Here is a 15,493-nt window from a genome sequence, read left to right as displayed (position 1 = left end):
ATTCAGAGGCACGGGAAAGGACAGATGAGCACTTGGGAAGGTAGCAGCCAGAACTGGAGCCAACAATTGCCCGAGCTCTGCGGTCCTATATTGAGATGTTTGGCGAGCTCCATTAATGTGGGAGGAAACCGGAGGACCCAGAGAAAACCCATGCATACGACGGGGCAACACTCCATGCAATACAGATGTAATAGATGGCCACCTTTCCCCTGGCAAATGAGGATATGGCACCTCGATACCCGCAGGAAGGGAGTTTCACAACATGTGATGCAGTGACTGTCTTTGTCTGATGGCTAGCCAAAAGCCGCTGCTTCGAAGATGGCCGGAGTTCACATGATGGTTTATTTTGATTTAAAGCTTTCGTGACTGCAGGGATTCATCTTCTTGGTTCTTTCGGTAAAGTCACGTAGAAGGGAAGTAATAAAATAATAAAAATAAAACATAATACAATTATTCTCACGACGTTTCGGCCACAACGCAAGCAGCCGTCCTCAGGTGAAAACCAGGTCCGTCGAGGCGACAGAGTCTGAATGAAACAGCACACGAGCTTGGAGCATATATATAAGCTGGGCGCCTTGACAAAGGAATTTGCATATCAAGAGGAATTTTGCATATTTATGGGAAATGCAGGAATGTTATTAGTACTACATATGCATGTGCATTATGCAGGATTAACAGCATCAAAGGGAGCTGCAGTTGCAGCTGCTACTGCAGCTGCTGCTGCAGTTGCTGCTGCTGCTGCAGTTTCTGCTGCTGCTGCAGTTTCTGCTCCTGCTGCAGTTGCTGCTGCTGCTGCAGTTACTGCTGCTGCTGCAGTTGCTGCTGCAGTTGCTGCCTTATCCATTTTAATATAACACTATGTATTATTCTACCCACCCTAATGTGTATCACACTGCTATATATTTACTATACAATTACGACACCATACATTACTCTGCACACTGCACCATGCCAGTGAGTGGAACGCGGTCTGAAAGTCACCGTAAACGTGAACACAATCAGTTAAGATCCGAAATCGTTTATTACGTCCTTCCAATGATTGCTAAGCCAGAATCCATCTTCTCGGTTGAAATTGTCTCTGTGTTTGTATATGTGGATCGCCTCATGAACGAATCTCTCATGATAGCCAGATGGCTTGCAGAGAACCTCTGTCTTGGAGAAGTCAATGTCATGTGAGCCCACTTAATTGTAACAGTGATCTGCCACGGCTGAGGTGTTTGTCCTACCGTGTTTCAGGTCTGCTTTATGTTCACGGATGCGGTCCCAGACATGTCGTTTGGTTTCTCCAATGTAACTGCTACCACAGAGGCAACTTAGTTTGTAGACGCCAGGGTACTGTATGTCTGGAACCACATCTTTTACAGACGGGACCAGATCACGGATTTTATGTACTGTGTTGAATCGGACCTGGATCTTGTGTTTAATCAGGATTTTGGAGATCTTTTTTGTGACCCCAGCAATGTAGGGTAAGGTGATGGTCTTGAAAGGCTCCTCAACAGGATCCTTCTTGATGGTTGGAGTGATGGCCTTGCGGATTGTGTAGTCGGAGTAACCATTAGCCTTAAGAGCTTGGCGTACGTGTTTGAGTTCACTGCCAATGTGTTCCTGGTCGGAAATGCATTGGGCTCTAAGATGCCAGCTAGCAACATCAGCAAAGATTAGCGTTTTGAATTAGCTCAATTAAAAAAGAGGGATGACATTGTCATCCTCTCAGCCGACAAAGGCAATGCCACTGTCATCATGGACAAAACAGAATACAACAACAAAATCCAAGAACTACTCAACGATGGCAGCTATACAAAAATAAAAAGAGACCCCCACCAACAGCCTCGTCTCTAAAACCAAGAAAATCATTTCTGATTCAACCGCATTAATTGATCAGACCAAACAGTTCTCGTTGAAACCTTCTGCAAGCCAGGCCACCAAGATTATACGGCTTGCCAAAGATACATAAAGAAGATACACCTCTTCGTCCCATTGTCTCTACTATCAACTCCCCCACCTATAAACTGGCTCGTTTTTTGTCTGAAATCCTACGGCCTTTCACTGGAAAAAACACCTCTGCGGTACTAAACTCTACTGACCTGGTATCGACAATCAAGGGGATTGCCCTGTCCCCAGACGACCTGCTTGTCAGTTTTGATGTGGTTTCCTTATTCACCAAAGTTCCTGTACCTGACACCATCGCAATCATTGAAGACTTGGTTCATCAAGGACTGAATGCTGGGGTACCCCCCCTGGTGAGACACTGCTTAACCAATACATACTTCACCTGGAATGAACTTTCTACAAGCAAACTGAGGGGACCCCAATGGGCTCCCCCCTATCTCCGGTTGTAGCCAACATCTTCATGGAGAAATTTGAGACTGACGCCATCAAGACTGCAACTCTACGCCCGACCTTATGGAAGAGGTACGTAGATGACACTTTTGTCATCTGGCCACATGGCCGGCCTGCTCTAGACCAATTTCTCGACCACATCAATTCCATACACCCAGCCATCAGATTCACCATGGAAGTCGAAAAAGATGGCAAGCTACCCTTTTTGGATGTCCTAATTAAAGGAGACCTGATGGTTCAATGAGCCACTCTGTCTACAGGAAAGCCACCCATACGGATGCATACCTAAAACCGGATACTCACCACCATCCATCCCAGAAGAATTCCCTCATCAAGACTCTATACCATAGAGCCCAATGCATTTCCGACGAGGAACACATTGGCAGTGAACTCAAACACGTACGCCAAGCTCTTAAGGCTAATGGTTACTCCGACTACACAATCCGCAAGGCCATCACTCCAACCATCAAGAAGGATCCTGTTGAGGAGCCTTTCAAGACCATCACCTTACCCTACATTGCTGGGGTCACAAAAAAGATCTCCAAAATCCTGATTAAACACAAGATCCAGGTCCGATTCAACACAGTACATAAAATCCGTGATCTGGTCCCGTCTGTAAAAGATGTGGTTCCAGACATACAGTACCCTGGCGTCTACAAACTAAGTTGCCTCTGTGGTAGCAGTTACATTGGAGAAACCAAACGACATGTCTGGGACCGCATCCGTGAACATAAAGTAGACCTGAAACACGGTAGGACAAACACCTCAGCCGTGGCAGATCACTGTTACAATTCAGTGGGCTCACATGACATTGACTTCTCCAAGACAGAGGTTCTCTGCAAGCCATCTGGCTATCATGAGAGATTCGTTCATGAGGCGATCCACATATACAAACACAGAGACAATTTCAACCGAGAAGATGGATTCTGGCTTAGCAATCATTGGAAGGACGTAATAAACCATTTAGGATCTTAACTGATTGTGTTCACGTTTACGGTGACTTTAAGACCGCGTTCCACTCACTGGCATGGTGCAGTGTGCAGAGTAATGTATGGTGTCGTAATTGTATAGTAAATATATAGCAGTTTGATACACATTAGGGTGGGTAGAATAATACATAGTGTTATATTAAAATGGATAAGGTAGCAACTGCAGCAGCAGCAGCAGCAACTGCAGCAGCAGCAGTAACTGCAGCAGCAGCAGCAACTGCAGCAGGAGCAGAAACTGCAGCAGCAGCAGAAACTGAAGCAGCAGCAACTGCAGCAGCAGCTGCAGCAGCAGCTGCAACTGCAGCTCCCTTTGATGCTATTAATCCTGCATAATGCACATGCATATGTAGTACTAATCACATTCCTGCATTTCCCATAAATATGCAAAATTCCTCTTAATATGCAAATTCCTTTGTCAAGGCGCCCAGCTTATATATATATGCTCCAAGCTCGTGTGCTGTTTCATTCAGACTCTGTCGCCTCGACGGACCTGGTTTTCACCTGAGGACGGCTGCTTGCGTTGTGGCCGAAACGTCGTGAGAATAATTTTATTATGTTTTATTTTTATTATTTTATTACTTCCCTTCTACGTGACTTTACCGAAAGAACCAAGAAGGTGATGGTTTATGTTCATTGACGAGATCAGCGAGGTGAAAACTCAAGAGCCCAGGATAGAGTCTCATTGGCAGGAGTGGCCTGGGCCACCATTACAAAAACGTAAAAACATTAAAACAAGAACACAAAGCAAATAGAAATCGGAGCAAAATAACAAGATATAAATTGAAGCAAAAACAACCACTTTACAGAAGAAATCGAAAAACTGTGTACATACATAACTCGGTAAAAAATACAAAATTACTCCAATCAAAGTTGGCTCAGATAATTTTTTATTAAATCGTTCATAGTCAGATCAAGTTGGAAATATTAGAATGGTTTGAGGGTGATTATTTCACCAGCGTGTAAACAGGAAAGGATGTATGCCGAAAGCAGACGCGGTGTGGTGTGTGCGGTGTTTCTGTGCGCTTCGTTTTACAGGCGTTATGGAGATCATCCACCTGTCCGATCGAGGGCTGTACCAGTCAGTGGGAGCGCCGTGCCCACCAGGGAAAGGTGACAAGGCGGGCAACCTTTCCGGCGTGGTCCATGCACCGCCCAAATTGTACAGCCAAGGTGACCTGGATTGGTCCTGTAGTGTCGATTATAGTACCCTGCCTCCAACAGGCCCAGCCCACACGAGGCCGCCGGAGGGTGCACGCTCCCTCGGTGGAATGCCGCACGACATGTCTGCGCCAAATCTGAACTTGTACAGCCTGGCCAATGACGTGCAGGCACAGAGGGCCACGCATTCACCCGCTGTCTACGGCAGGGCAGCTCCTGACGTGGGAGCTACGGAAACGCCGAAGAGGGGCAGTGTGGGTGGCAGCAGCGTGTTGCGAGTTGGCACAGTGCAGTACGGTCCTCATTTAAGGCGGTGGTAGATACATTCCTGAAAATGCCACGTTGAGCTAAAAACACGTTGAGCGAAAACAATTCCCCCATAAATAATGTAACGAAGGTTGGTGAAATACGATGCATAACACGTAGGCTTTCGCGACCAATGTCATCCATAACCCCCCCCCCCCCCCCATTGTGCAAGAGCGCAGAAGGGTGGTCAACACATCTACGCCTCTATATAAGGAACGAAACAGTAAGACTTCACAAATCTGGCTGTCGCCTGATGAAGCTAGTTGTAATTACTGGCGAAACGTCGTACTCAGATTGTAAATGTTGTGGCTTGGCTCTCCAACACACCGATGTGCTGTACTAGTGACGAATTGGCCATGTTTTGTTTACGTGACAACTCTTACTAGTTGGCTGTGCCGGGTGGTGGCGGGTTTTAATGACATATTTATATATTTACGCGACCTAACCCAAAAACCTCTATTATGAAAAATACGATGTACTATGCACACAAAATGACATGGTGGGAATAACTGAGGGTATGCAGCTGCGTGACTGTATCATTCCACATACTGTATCGCACCGCTCAGCTGCGCAGCTCAAGAAAGTATTTTGTCATCAACTGCTCAGAAACCACATAACAGGGTGCTTTCCGCAGTATAACGGATGCAATCCGTTATAATGCACTTTCTGCGAAGTATTCCCGAATAGAAGAACCACGTTATAGCGAAAATGCGTTGTGTGAACACGCGTTAAGCGAGGACTTACCTTTGTTCATTGACTTTTGCTAAATGAGGTGCGTTCCACTGTTATTATTGTAATGCGAGCAAGAACAGGGTGCTTGCTGGTCTCCGCGCCGCTCACACGCGCCAGGGTATTGGGAGGCGGAGCGTGTGGGAGGAGCCACTGCTCACCTCGCTCCAATGGGAGCGGGGTGAACGGGGGGGCGGAGGCGGAGGCAGGATAGAAGGTGGAGTTTGGGTCACGTGAGAGAGGGGGATATAGGGAGAGAGCCGGAAGGGGAGAGGAGGAGAGAAGAGAGTGAACCACGGAGGGAGCCACGCTGGCGGTGGAAGGAGAAGTGGCGCCATTGCCACGTGGTCGGGGGTCATAGGCGCACTGCGGTCCAGCAGGCGCGGGGTGCGGCTAGGCCAGCGGAGCGTGCGGGATCGCACGGAGATAGAGAGAGTCAGCAGAGTGTGCGGGGTACCCGAAGGGCGGTGTGGCCAGGGGCGGGTGAGGAGAGAGCACACGGAGGGGCCGACGGAGACGGCGTGGGTCGGAGTGAAGACCAGCGGGTGCGAGGAAATAACCCAATAAAGGACCAACGGAGAGCGACATCTTGTGAAGGAGTCCTTTATTACACTGGTGTCAGTGTGAACCAAGATGTGTAAGCATCTTAAAAAGAAGAACGTACCTGCACCATCCTCGGACGACGAAAACGAGCTTCCAACAGCGGCGGCGTTCCTGACGATGGAAGGAGGGGGCGAAGTGCGGACGGGCGACACGCCGGGGGTGCAAGAAATCGTCGGTGCGGCGGGGCCGTCTGCTTCGACGGGCGCCGAGGAAGGCTGGCGGCACGTGACGGCTCAACTCGAGTTGCTGCGGGCCACGCTGACACAACTGTGTGCCCTGGTGACGACGACGGCGAGGCCGGATCGCCCGAGCGGGGAGCCGTCCGCCATTGGGGCCTGCGCGACGCTTCCCGCCCTCTCCGCCACGTGGCAAGACGCCGCCATCTTGGGCGGGTCCGGGGACGAAGCACGGGAAGCCGCCATCTTGTCACCGCGGGAAGCCGTCATCTTGTCACCGCGGGAAGCCGCCATCTTGTCACCGCGGGAAGCCGCCATCTTGTCACTGCGGGAAGCCGCCATCTTGTCACCGCGAGAAGCCGCCGTCTTGTCAACGCGGGAAGACGCTATCGTGTTGCCACCACGTGGAACACCGTCAGCGGATTACGGCGACTCAGGGACCCGCAGCCATCGTCTGACGACGCTCAAGGAATTCTCCATTGGCGACGACTGGAGTGCGTTCGCCTGCCGCTTTGAGGCGGCAGTCCGCTCTGCCAAATGGACGGATGCGGAGGCTCTAGAAGTCCTGCCGACGCTCCTGGATGACGAATCGGTCAGGTTTTTCCGCTCCATTAAAGCCGCGAGGAAGACTACGCTGAAGGCTGTATTTGAAGAGATGGCAGAGGCTTATTAGCCCCCGGATGATGCACATCGCAGGTTTATTCAACGGCAACGGGCTCCGGAGGAATCTCCTGTGGCTTACCGGGGTGCCGTCTTGGAATTGGCTATGGCCGCATACCCGGACACGGAGCCTGACTTGCTGGAGCCTTTGATTTTAGGAAAAATGTTGGAGTTGTCCAGGGATTTGGGCATCCCCATGCCTGTGTGCAGCCACGAACAACTGACCTCCCGGATAGCGGCTAAGTGCCTGGACGCGCAATTCAACCTGCGCCGGTGGAAGCAGGTGACAGCCTGGACGGGGAGCCCCAAGATCGAGGGCGGTGCCACGGGATGGGATCCGTCCAAGGCCGTGTACGTGCGGGACGAGAGGGGGCTTGCGGAGTTGACGGCAGCAGCGACCCAGCCGCCTACTCGCGGGGGTGCGGAGTTGCGGCCGGGGCCACCGTTGCGAGATCGCCAGGACAGGGGGGGGCGCCGGACGACGGCCCGACCTGTTGTGCTTCCGCTGCGGCCGTCGGGGGCACTTCGCCAGGGAGTGTTGGGCTCGCCCTCGCCCGCCGCTCCAGCAGGAGGCCCCTGCCAAGAAGGCGACACATCAAGAACAACCACGACAGGCAAGTCGGTACGCATCAGACACCCGGCAAGGCCTGTCACCTCATGCATCACTTTCGCCGCGGGGTCCGGATAATGTTACTAACGGGGGAGCGCTGGAAGGGCCGCGTCGCTCGCTGACGCAGTGGCGTAAATTGGCACTGAGGGTGGTTGCGGCCGCTACTGGGTCATCCACTGTGCCGGGTTCCATCCAAGGGGTGGACGTGCGTATTTTGGTGGACTTGGGTGCGTCTGCGACCATTATCTCAGACGTTATATTTCACCTCCTGTCCATTCCTCCGGAGCGGGTGCGACCGGTTTACGACTCGTGCATAGCGGAGAATGGGGGAAGTATGGGCATTGTGGGTCAGGTGGACGCCAGCATAGCGGTTGGGGGTGTTTCGGTTTCTGGGACGGTGTTGATTTCTAGGTCCCTCGTGGTGCCCTACTTGTTGGGAACGGATTTCCTGGCGAAAATGCCGATTCAGATTAGGGTGGATCAGAATTGTATCCAATTACTGGGGGGCCGCCAAATTGCCTTCTTGCCATCACCCTGGGGCCAGTCCGTTCCTGACCGCCAGGTGCAGGCGCTCTCCAAGGTATCGGTTGATGTTCCACCTGGGTCGCAAATGCTTATTCCGCTGCGTTATCGGAAACCGGTGCCGGGAATCGAGGGGGCAGCAGGTGTGTTGTTGTCACCGTCCAATGCTATAACGGGGGGCTTGACGCTGGTCGGGGCGCAGACGATTGTTTGGCCGGGTCAACCCCCGTTTTTACAAGTGTTGAATGGGACCGCAGATAATGTTAGTGTGCCGGCCGGAACGGTTTTAGCTCATGCTATGACTGCTTTCACGGCCCATGATGATGGGGGCCTCCGGGGCCTCGTAGGGGGGGTCTCGACCTCCACGGCACAGGACAATCGCTGGATTGCAGAATTGTGCCAGGAGAATGTGTCCTTAACTGGGGACCAACGGTCCGCGCTTCGCACGCTGTTGGGAAAGTATTCCGACGTTTTTAGTTTGGACGATTTCGATTTGGGATGCACTTCTCTGCTTTCCCACCATATTGATACGGGGGATGCCGCTCCGATTTGGATGAACCCGCATCGGTTGAGTCCGTAGGAGCGGGATCATATACGGGGCACGGTGGAGGATATGCTGGCCGCCGACATTATTTCTCCGTCCAACAGTCCGTGGGGTGCTCCAGTGGTCCTTGTGAAGAAAAAGGATGGGAAATTGCGGTTTTGTGTCGATTTTCGCAGGTTGAATAAAGTGTCGGTTGCGAACGCGTACCCCCTGCCGCGTATGGATGATTCCCTCGATGCCTTGTCTGGGGCAAAAAAATGTTCTACTCTCGATCTTTCATCGGGATTTTGGCAACTTCCCCTGGATGAGTCCTCGAGGGAAAAGACGGCTTTCCGTACGCCGCAGGGCTTGTTTCAATTTAATTGTCTCCCCATGGGCTTGAACGCCCCCCCAGCGATGTTCCAGCGATTGATGGAACTCGTGTTGACCGGTCTGCAGTGGGACACGTGTCTGATATATTTGGACGAAGTTATCGTCTTCAGCCGCACGTTTGAGGAATATCTGCGGAGATTGGACGCGGTGTTTGCGAGGATGCGTTCCGCTAAATTGAAGTTTAAGCCTAAAAAGCGTCACCTGTTGCAGCGATCCGTGCGCTATTTGGGCCACATAGTCAGTTCGGACGGGGTGGCCACGGACCCGGAGAAGACGGCGTGCGTCCGAAACTGGCCGACTCCGGCCTCAGTGGGGGACGTGCGTCGGTTCGTCGGGTTCGCTTCTTATTACCGCAGGTTCGTACCTGACTTTGCCACGATCGCGAGGCCATTACACCTCCTTACGGCAAAGGGCCGGAGGTTCAGTTGGGGACCGGCGGAGGAGGTGGCATTTCAGAGCCTACGCGATCGTTTGGCTTCAGCACCGACGCTAGACTATCCAGATTTTACTCGGCCATTTATCCTGGATACCGACGCGAGTGACACGGGGATTGGGGCCGTCCTGTCCCAAACTAGGGACGGCGTCGAACACGTAGTGGCTTACGGAAGCCGCGTGCTGTCTCCGGCGGAGACCCGCTACTGCGTTACTCGTCGGGAACTCTTGGCCATAGTACATTTTCTTCGCCAATACCGGCCGTATCTATACGGCCGTACGTTTATTGTGCGCACGGATCATGCTGCTCTGCAATATGCCCTGAGGGTTGATCAACCGTCTGGCCAATTGGCACGATGGTTGGACACCCTGCAGGAGTTTTCATTTGAAATTCAGTACCGGAAGGGATCGCATCACGCAAACGCACTTTGTAGATTGCCGCAGGGGTCCCCTTGCGCTTGCACTTCGGGCACAAATAGGTGTACGCGGGTTCCGCTGCCACCTCGGCCGGTTATGTCCGCTGTGGAGGTGCCTGAGGCTCCCGCATGTCCAGAGCCGGCTGATGGGGTTTTGAATTTGCCACGTTCGGTATGGGTCCGCGAGCAATTGCTTGATGACTTGCTGGGGGCCTTGTGGGGTCGGGCTGCGAAGGTAAGGGGTGGCCCGCTGTCCGATGGGACGCCGGGAGCTGCTCTCTGGGATGGCTTGTTGATGTGGAGGGAAGGCTTGCACGATCGCTGGCGTCTTGTTGTGCCGGTGTCGCTGCGATATGAATTGATTCGGATTCTGCATTCGGAGAAGTTGTTACATCTTGGAGTGCAGAAAACCTTGTTGACGTTACAGCGGGATAATTTTTTGGCATGGCATGATGACTGATGTCGTCGGGCACATTCGGGCGTGCTCCGACTGTGCCCGACGGAAACCGCCTAAACACCCATATGTTCCGCCAGTGCAGTCCATACAGGTGTCATGGATTAATGAATTAGTGGCGTTGGATATTTTGGGACCCTTTCCGCCGTCCGCTCGGGGTAACAAATTTTTATTGGTTGGAGTGGCCCTTAGCCGATCAGTCAGCGGCGTCTATCACGGAGGCGTTCCTGTTCAGATATGTAATGGACAAAGGGGCACCGGAAAGGTTGCTTACGGACCAAGGGCGAAATTTTTCTTCTAAATTATTGGCTGAGGTATGCGCTGCACTGGGGACCAAGAAGGTACGGACGTCTCCCTACCATCCGCAGACGGATGGGATGGTTGAACGTCTTAATCGGACCCTATCGGCAATGCTCTGTCATACGGTTAGCGAAAAGCAGGCTGATTGGGATTTGCATATCCCTGGGGTGCTCTCTGCGTACCGGATGACGCCACATGCGTCGACGGGGTACTCGCCTTTCTTTTTGATGTATGGCCGCGAGAACGTGCCGCCGGTGGACGTGCAGCTGGGCACGGGGGTGAAGGGTCCTGTTAAGCCTCTCCCCGATTATATTCGGGACACCGTTCGTCGCGTGGATGAGGCGCGGGAGGGGGCCCGATTGGCTACTGCCAAGACCCAGGTCCGGAACGAACGTTGTGCACGACGCTCGCATGGTGAGACCCCTGGCTGGTGGGGGACATGGCCTGGCTGCACTGCCCGCAGGTACCGGTGGGGACCTCCCTTAAGTTGCATAGGCTGTGGCAGGGGCCGGTGGTGCTTATTGAGGTTCCTAGTCCGCAGTCCGCGCGTGTTCGGTTCGGATCGCGGCGTTGGTACGTTCATACGTCCCGATTGAAACCCTATGTGGCCCCGTGGATGGATGTGTCATCTCCTAATGTTGCCTTGCCGGTGTCTGTCGCGACCGACGCACCACTGACTTTGCCTGTTCAACCTGCAAGCGCACCTGTCGTGCCTCCTGTAGACGGACCGGCTGTGATCCTGCCGGACATGCTGATTCCTGCTCCGGGTGGGCCTACCACGGCGATGGGGACAATTGACCCCGCTGCCCCTACAACCCCACCTCGGGCGCAGTTGCGGGAGGGCTCGATGATGGGCCTCTTTGGGGAATGGGACGCTGGGAGTGATGGGCCTCCAACAGCGACGGGCGGTTCCAGTCCCGCCGCTCCTAAAACCCCGTCAAGGCCACGGTTCGCGCGGGGGGGTACCCCCGTGCGGGACAGCCCGGCGACTCGCACGCGTTCTAAATCCCTTCCCTTTCGTTAATTGTTATTGTTCTAATCTCCGTTGTCTTCTTATGCCTGAGTGTCATGTGTTGCTTGCATTATTGTTGTTCTGTTGCAGCTGAGGACGGCTGGCTTTTTCATCAGGGGGGGGGGGGGGGTCGTGTAATGCGAGCAAGAACAGGGTGCTTGCTGGCCTCCGCGCTACTCACACGCGCCGGGGTATTGGGAGGCGGAGCGTGTGGGAGGAGCCACTGCTCACCTCGCTCCAATGGGAGCGGGGTGAACGGGGGGGTGGCGGAGGCAGAGGCAGGATAGAAGGTGGAGATTCGTCACGTGAGAGAGGGGGATATAGGGAGAGAGCCGGAAGGGGAGAGGAGGAGAGAAGAGAGTGAACCATGGAGGGAGCCACGCTGGGAGAAGTGGCGCCATTGCCACGTGGTCGGGGGTCATAGGCGCACTGCGGTCCAGCGGGCGCGGGGTGCGGCCAGGCCAGCGGAGCGTGCGGGATCGCATGGAGATAGAGAGAGTCAGCGGAGTGTGCGGGGTACCCGAAGGGCGGTGTGGCCAGGGGCGGGTGAGGAGAGAGCACACGGAGGGGCCGACGGAGACGGCGTGGCGAGAGCCACACGGAGTGTGCGCGGGGCGCACGGCGACGAAGATGGCGAGGGTCGGAGCGAGGACCAGCGGGTGCGAGGAAAGAACCCAATAAAGGACCAATGGAGAGCGACATCTTGTGAAGGAGTCCTTTATTACATTATCACTACAATCAGCAGGGGTCGGTTGAGAGACTTGAATTTGATGAAATAACAATGTTCATGAGTTATACGCTGAAAGTATCAGGTAAACTTCTATGTCAACCACAATTTCTTCCCCGTGTGGTTCGGATACACGGCACAGTTATAACGCTGCCATTGCAAATCATGGCAAATAAACGAAATTAAGGTTTTGTTGGGTTATTTATGTAACCGTATAAATATAATTTTGAACTGTTCACCAGTGTTACCACTTATAAGTCTTGATTGACAGCTCATTTTTGCTTATATTTTATTATAGGTTGTGTTGACAAGGGACCGCGTGGTCAAAGGAGCTCAAACCAGTCCTACATCCTACCAAAGGTGTGTGTATTTTCTGGAGGATACTAACAGGATTTTATGTGTGTGTTTGTATGTGGGTAGCCGTAGTGTCCTGGTTAGCACGCTGTGCCACGAGCTTGGCAACCCGAGTTCGATTCCCGCTCACAGCCAGCACCAGTGACGATTATCTGAACCAGCCCTGGGCCTCCCCTAGGTTCGACTCACTGAGTACCCGGTGCAGTGTGTAGTAAATATTGCCACTGGGGAGACAAAGGTGGCCGGGCGTGGTGTTGGCCACCTACCCCTTTGTGTGTCGTGCCAGCCTTCATAGGCGTTATTCGCGAACAGCACTTGCCCCAAAAGTCTGTTAAGGTTAAAAGGGGGATATTTGTCTTGTGTGGGTGAGTGGGTGAGTGAGTGGATGGGTGAATGTGTTGCTGTGACCTGCAGCACGGTGATTGAACACAGTGTGGATGAGACGTAACAGTAAATCTAGTGGATTTACTAAGCTAACTGGAGCAACCTGCAATTCATTGAAGCAGTCTTCATATTTTGCATGTTTGCTGACTACAGTCATAACTATTCACTTCAGCCATCAATCTACTTACTGGATCCCTTCGCGTTCTAAATTTCGCCTTTGCATTGCACCCCCGCACCCCCTGAGCTCTTGTGATCGCAACACTTCTTGCAGGAGGACGCGCGGCACGTTTCAGCTCTGCCTCTTCAGAACACGCACAACCAGAGAAGCGCGTTTCTCGGTCACGAGCCCCTGCCTGTCGCCCCTCGCCTCTCCCCGCGCCCAACGTTCTACAGCAGCGACGGTGCAGCCAGGTGAGACGCCAGGGAGGATGCGACGTCCCTCGCACGGTTGGCTACGTACGGTGCCAAAGAAGTTCAACATGCATACAAAACGATTTACTATTTTTATTTTACCAGGTAAGGCCTACTGAGCTATATAGCTCTTTTTCATAAGCGACCTGGCCACAGGTGATAGCTCAAAGAAGTGGCTTATCATGTGGAAATTTCGATTTAAAGATTTCGTGACTGCAGGGATTCATCTTGTTGGTTCTTTCGGTAAAGTCACGTAGAAGGGAAGTAATAAAATAAAAAAATAAAACATAATAACATAATTCTCACGACGTTTCGGCTGCAACGCAAGCAGCCGTCTTCAGGTGAAGAATGAGACACTGCCAAGCTTGGAGCTTATATATAAGCTGGGTTGGAGGTGGAAGAAGAGCGCCTTGACAAAATAATTTGCATATCAAGAGGAATTTAGCATATTCATGGCAAATGCGTAGGAGGTGGGAGGGGGGTTTCAAAGTCATATTATGCCCATGCATTATGTAGGATTAGCAGCATCAAAGGGAGGGGGTAGGGGGTAGCATTAACAAAGGGAGGGGATGTTAATAGTATGTAGAAGCAATGAAACATGTCAATGGGAGAGCGGTGGTAGGAGACCCGCAGCGGAGCAAATAATGCATTCCCTGTGGAGAACACAAGATACACAGTCAATGCCAGTGAGACCTGAAACACGGTAGGACAAACACCTCAGCCGTGGCAGATCACTGTTACAATTCAGTGGGCTCACATGACATTGACTTCTCTAAGACAGAGGTTCTCTGCAAGCCATCTGGCTTCCATGAGAGATTCGTTCATGAGGTTCATGAGGTGATCCACAAACACAGAGAAAATTTCAACCGAGAAGATGGATTCTAGCTCAGCAATCATTGGAAGGACTGTTGTATGTGTCGGGTTATGAAATTTTGATGAAAATAATAAAAATTTATAATTTTCCGAAAAATGCGCAAATCGCATTAATTATGTTAATGTGTGTATTAACATGCATAAATTATGATGGTGTGAGTAATTATATGCATAAATTATGATAATCGCAAGCCGAGTTGCGAGACTGAGCACGACTCAACCCAGACTGCCTGTTCGCTGTGTGCGCCCGTGCCTAACTCAAAACGTGACTCCCTTCTGTGCATTCCTTGCGAGCGGGCAACAAAACACAAACAGAGCGAGAAAAAGCAGACACCCCCGCGACCCTTGCGAGAGAAAACAAACCATGTCAGCACAAACCCCCCCCCGCCCCTTGTGACCTTTTTACTCCCTCTTTGCTTGTCAGGCCCTGCTGGAAGACAAAGGTGGCTGAGGAGATGTTTGCAATACATTTATGTGGTGCTGTGTGTTACATTTATTCTTGAATTATATTTTATGAGTTCCTTCGGTCTTGGTATCGGGGTTATCATTCGTCTATGTTTAATGAATATTCGTCATGATCCTCGTCACATTATTATTTTGGGCTTCGCCAAGTTTAGTTCTCCAGAGATTGGTGTTTTTATTCTGAGTTAATTTTTTATGTCCTGAGGTTAAGTGTACTATGCACTTAAGCTTTCTGGAATTCGTACTCTTTAGTTTTTCGGAAGGTCGTGTAGATAGGAAACATATACTTCTAAATAATATGTATGCGGTGAATATAAGGGAATTACTAATAATAAAATTATTGTTTGTTGGTTAATTATCTATGTTAAGTTTCTACTTTTCGGTAAGGAAAACGTTAAGAAAACGCGAGTTTCAACCGTTGTTTGCTCTGCACCTTATCTGTACATCTCCAGATGTCTTTGGGAGGTTAGTCCATACATCTTTTGTCCATCGGGATGTCTATGACCTCTCTGTCACCGACTTCTTACCAGTTTAATGGCCGTTTCACAGATTCCTGGTGTGTTTGTAGTGGGTTGTTTTCATTATTTAATTAAAAGGTATATATAGATATAATAAAAAGAGAAATAGTTTTTTTTTTCTTAATTATTCTTAATATTAAT

General features: G+C 51.5%; 1 protein-coding gene across 4 annotated transcripts in view; it reads left to right on the top strand.

Annotated features, from left to right (window-relative positions):
• Window positions 1-15,493, top strand: part of LOC144732208 (uncharacterized) — a 67,994-nt gene that overhangs the window by 46,009 nt on the left and 6,492 nt on the right. For 3 of the 4 annotated variants that reach the window (XM_078613599.1, XM_078613597.1, XM_078613600.1), the window contains 3 exons: window positions 4,365-4,499; window positions 12,649-12,710; window positions 13,360-13,499. In XM_078613599.1, coding sequence (XP_078469725.1) covers window positions 4,365-4,499; window positions 12,649-12,710; window positions 13,360-13,499 — 337 coding nt within the window. The remainder of the gene's footprint in view (window positions 1-4,364; window positions 4,500-12,648; window positions 12,711-13,359; window positions 13,500-15,493) is intronic. The other variant, XM_078613598.1, reaches the window with a different exon arrangement.

Source organism: Lampetra planeri, chromosome 41, assembly GCF_965212315.1.
Source record: "Lampetra planeri chromosome 41, kcLamPlan1.2.h2, whole genome shotgun sequence".
In the NCBI taxonomy this organism is placed as follows: Eukaryota; Metazoa; Chordata; class Hyperoartia; order Petromyzontiformes; family Petromyzontidae; genus Lampetra; species Lampetra planeri.
Note: the sequence above shows the minus strand (reverse complement) of the source record. Positions and strands in the feature narration are given on the sequence as shown.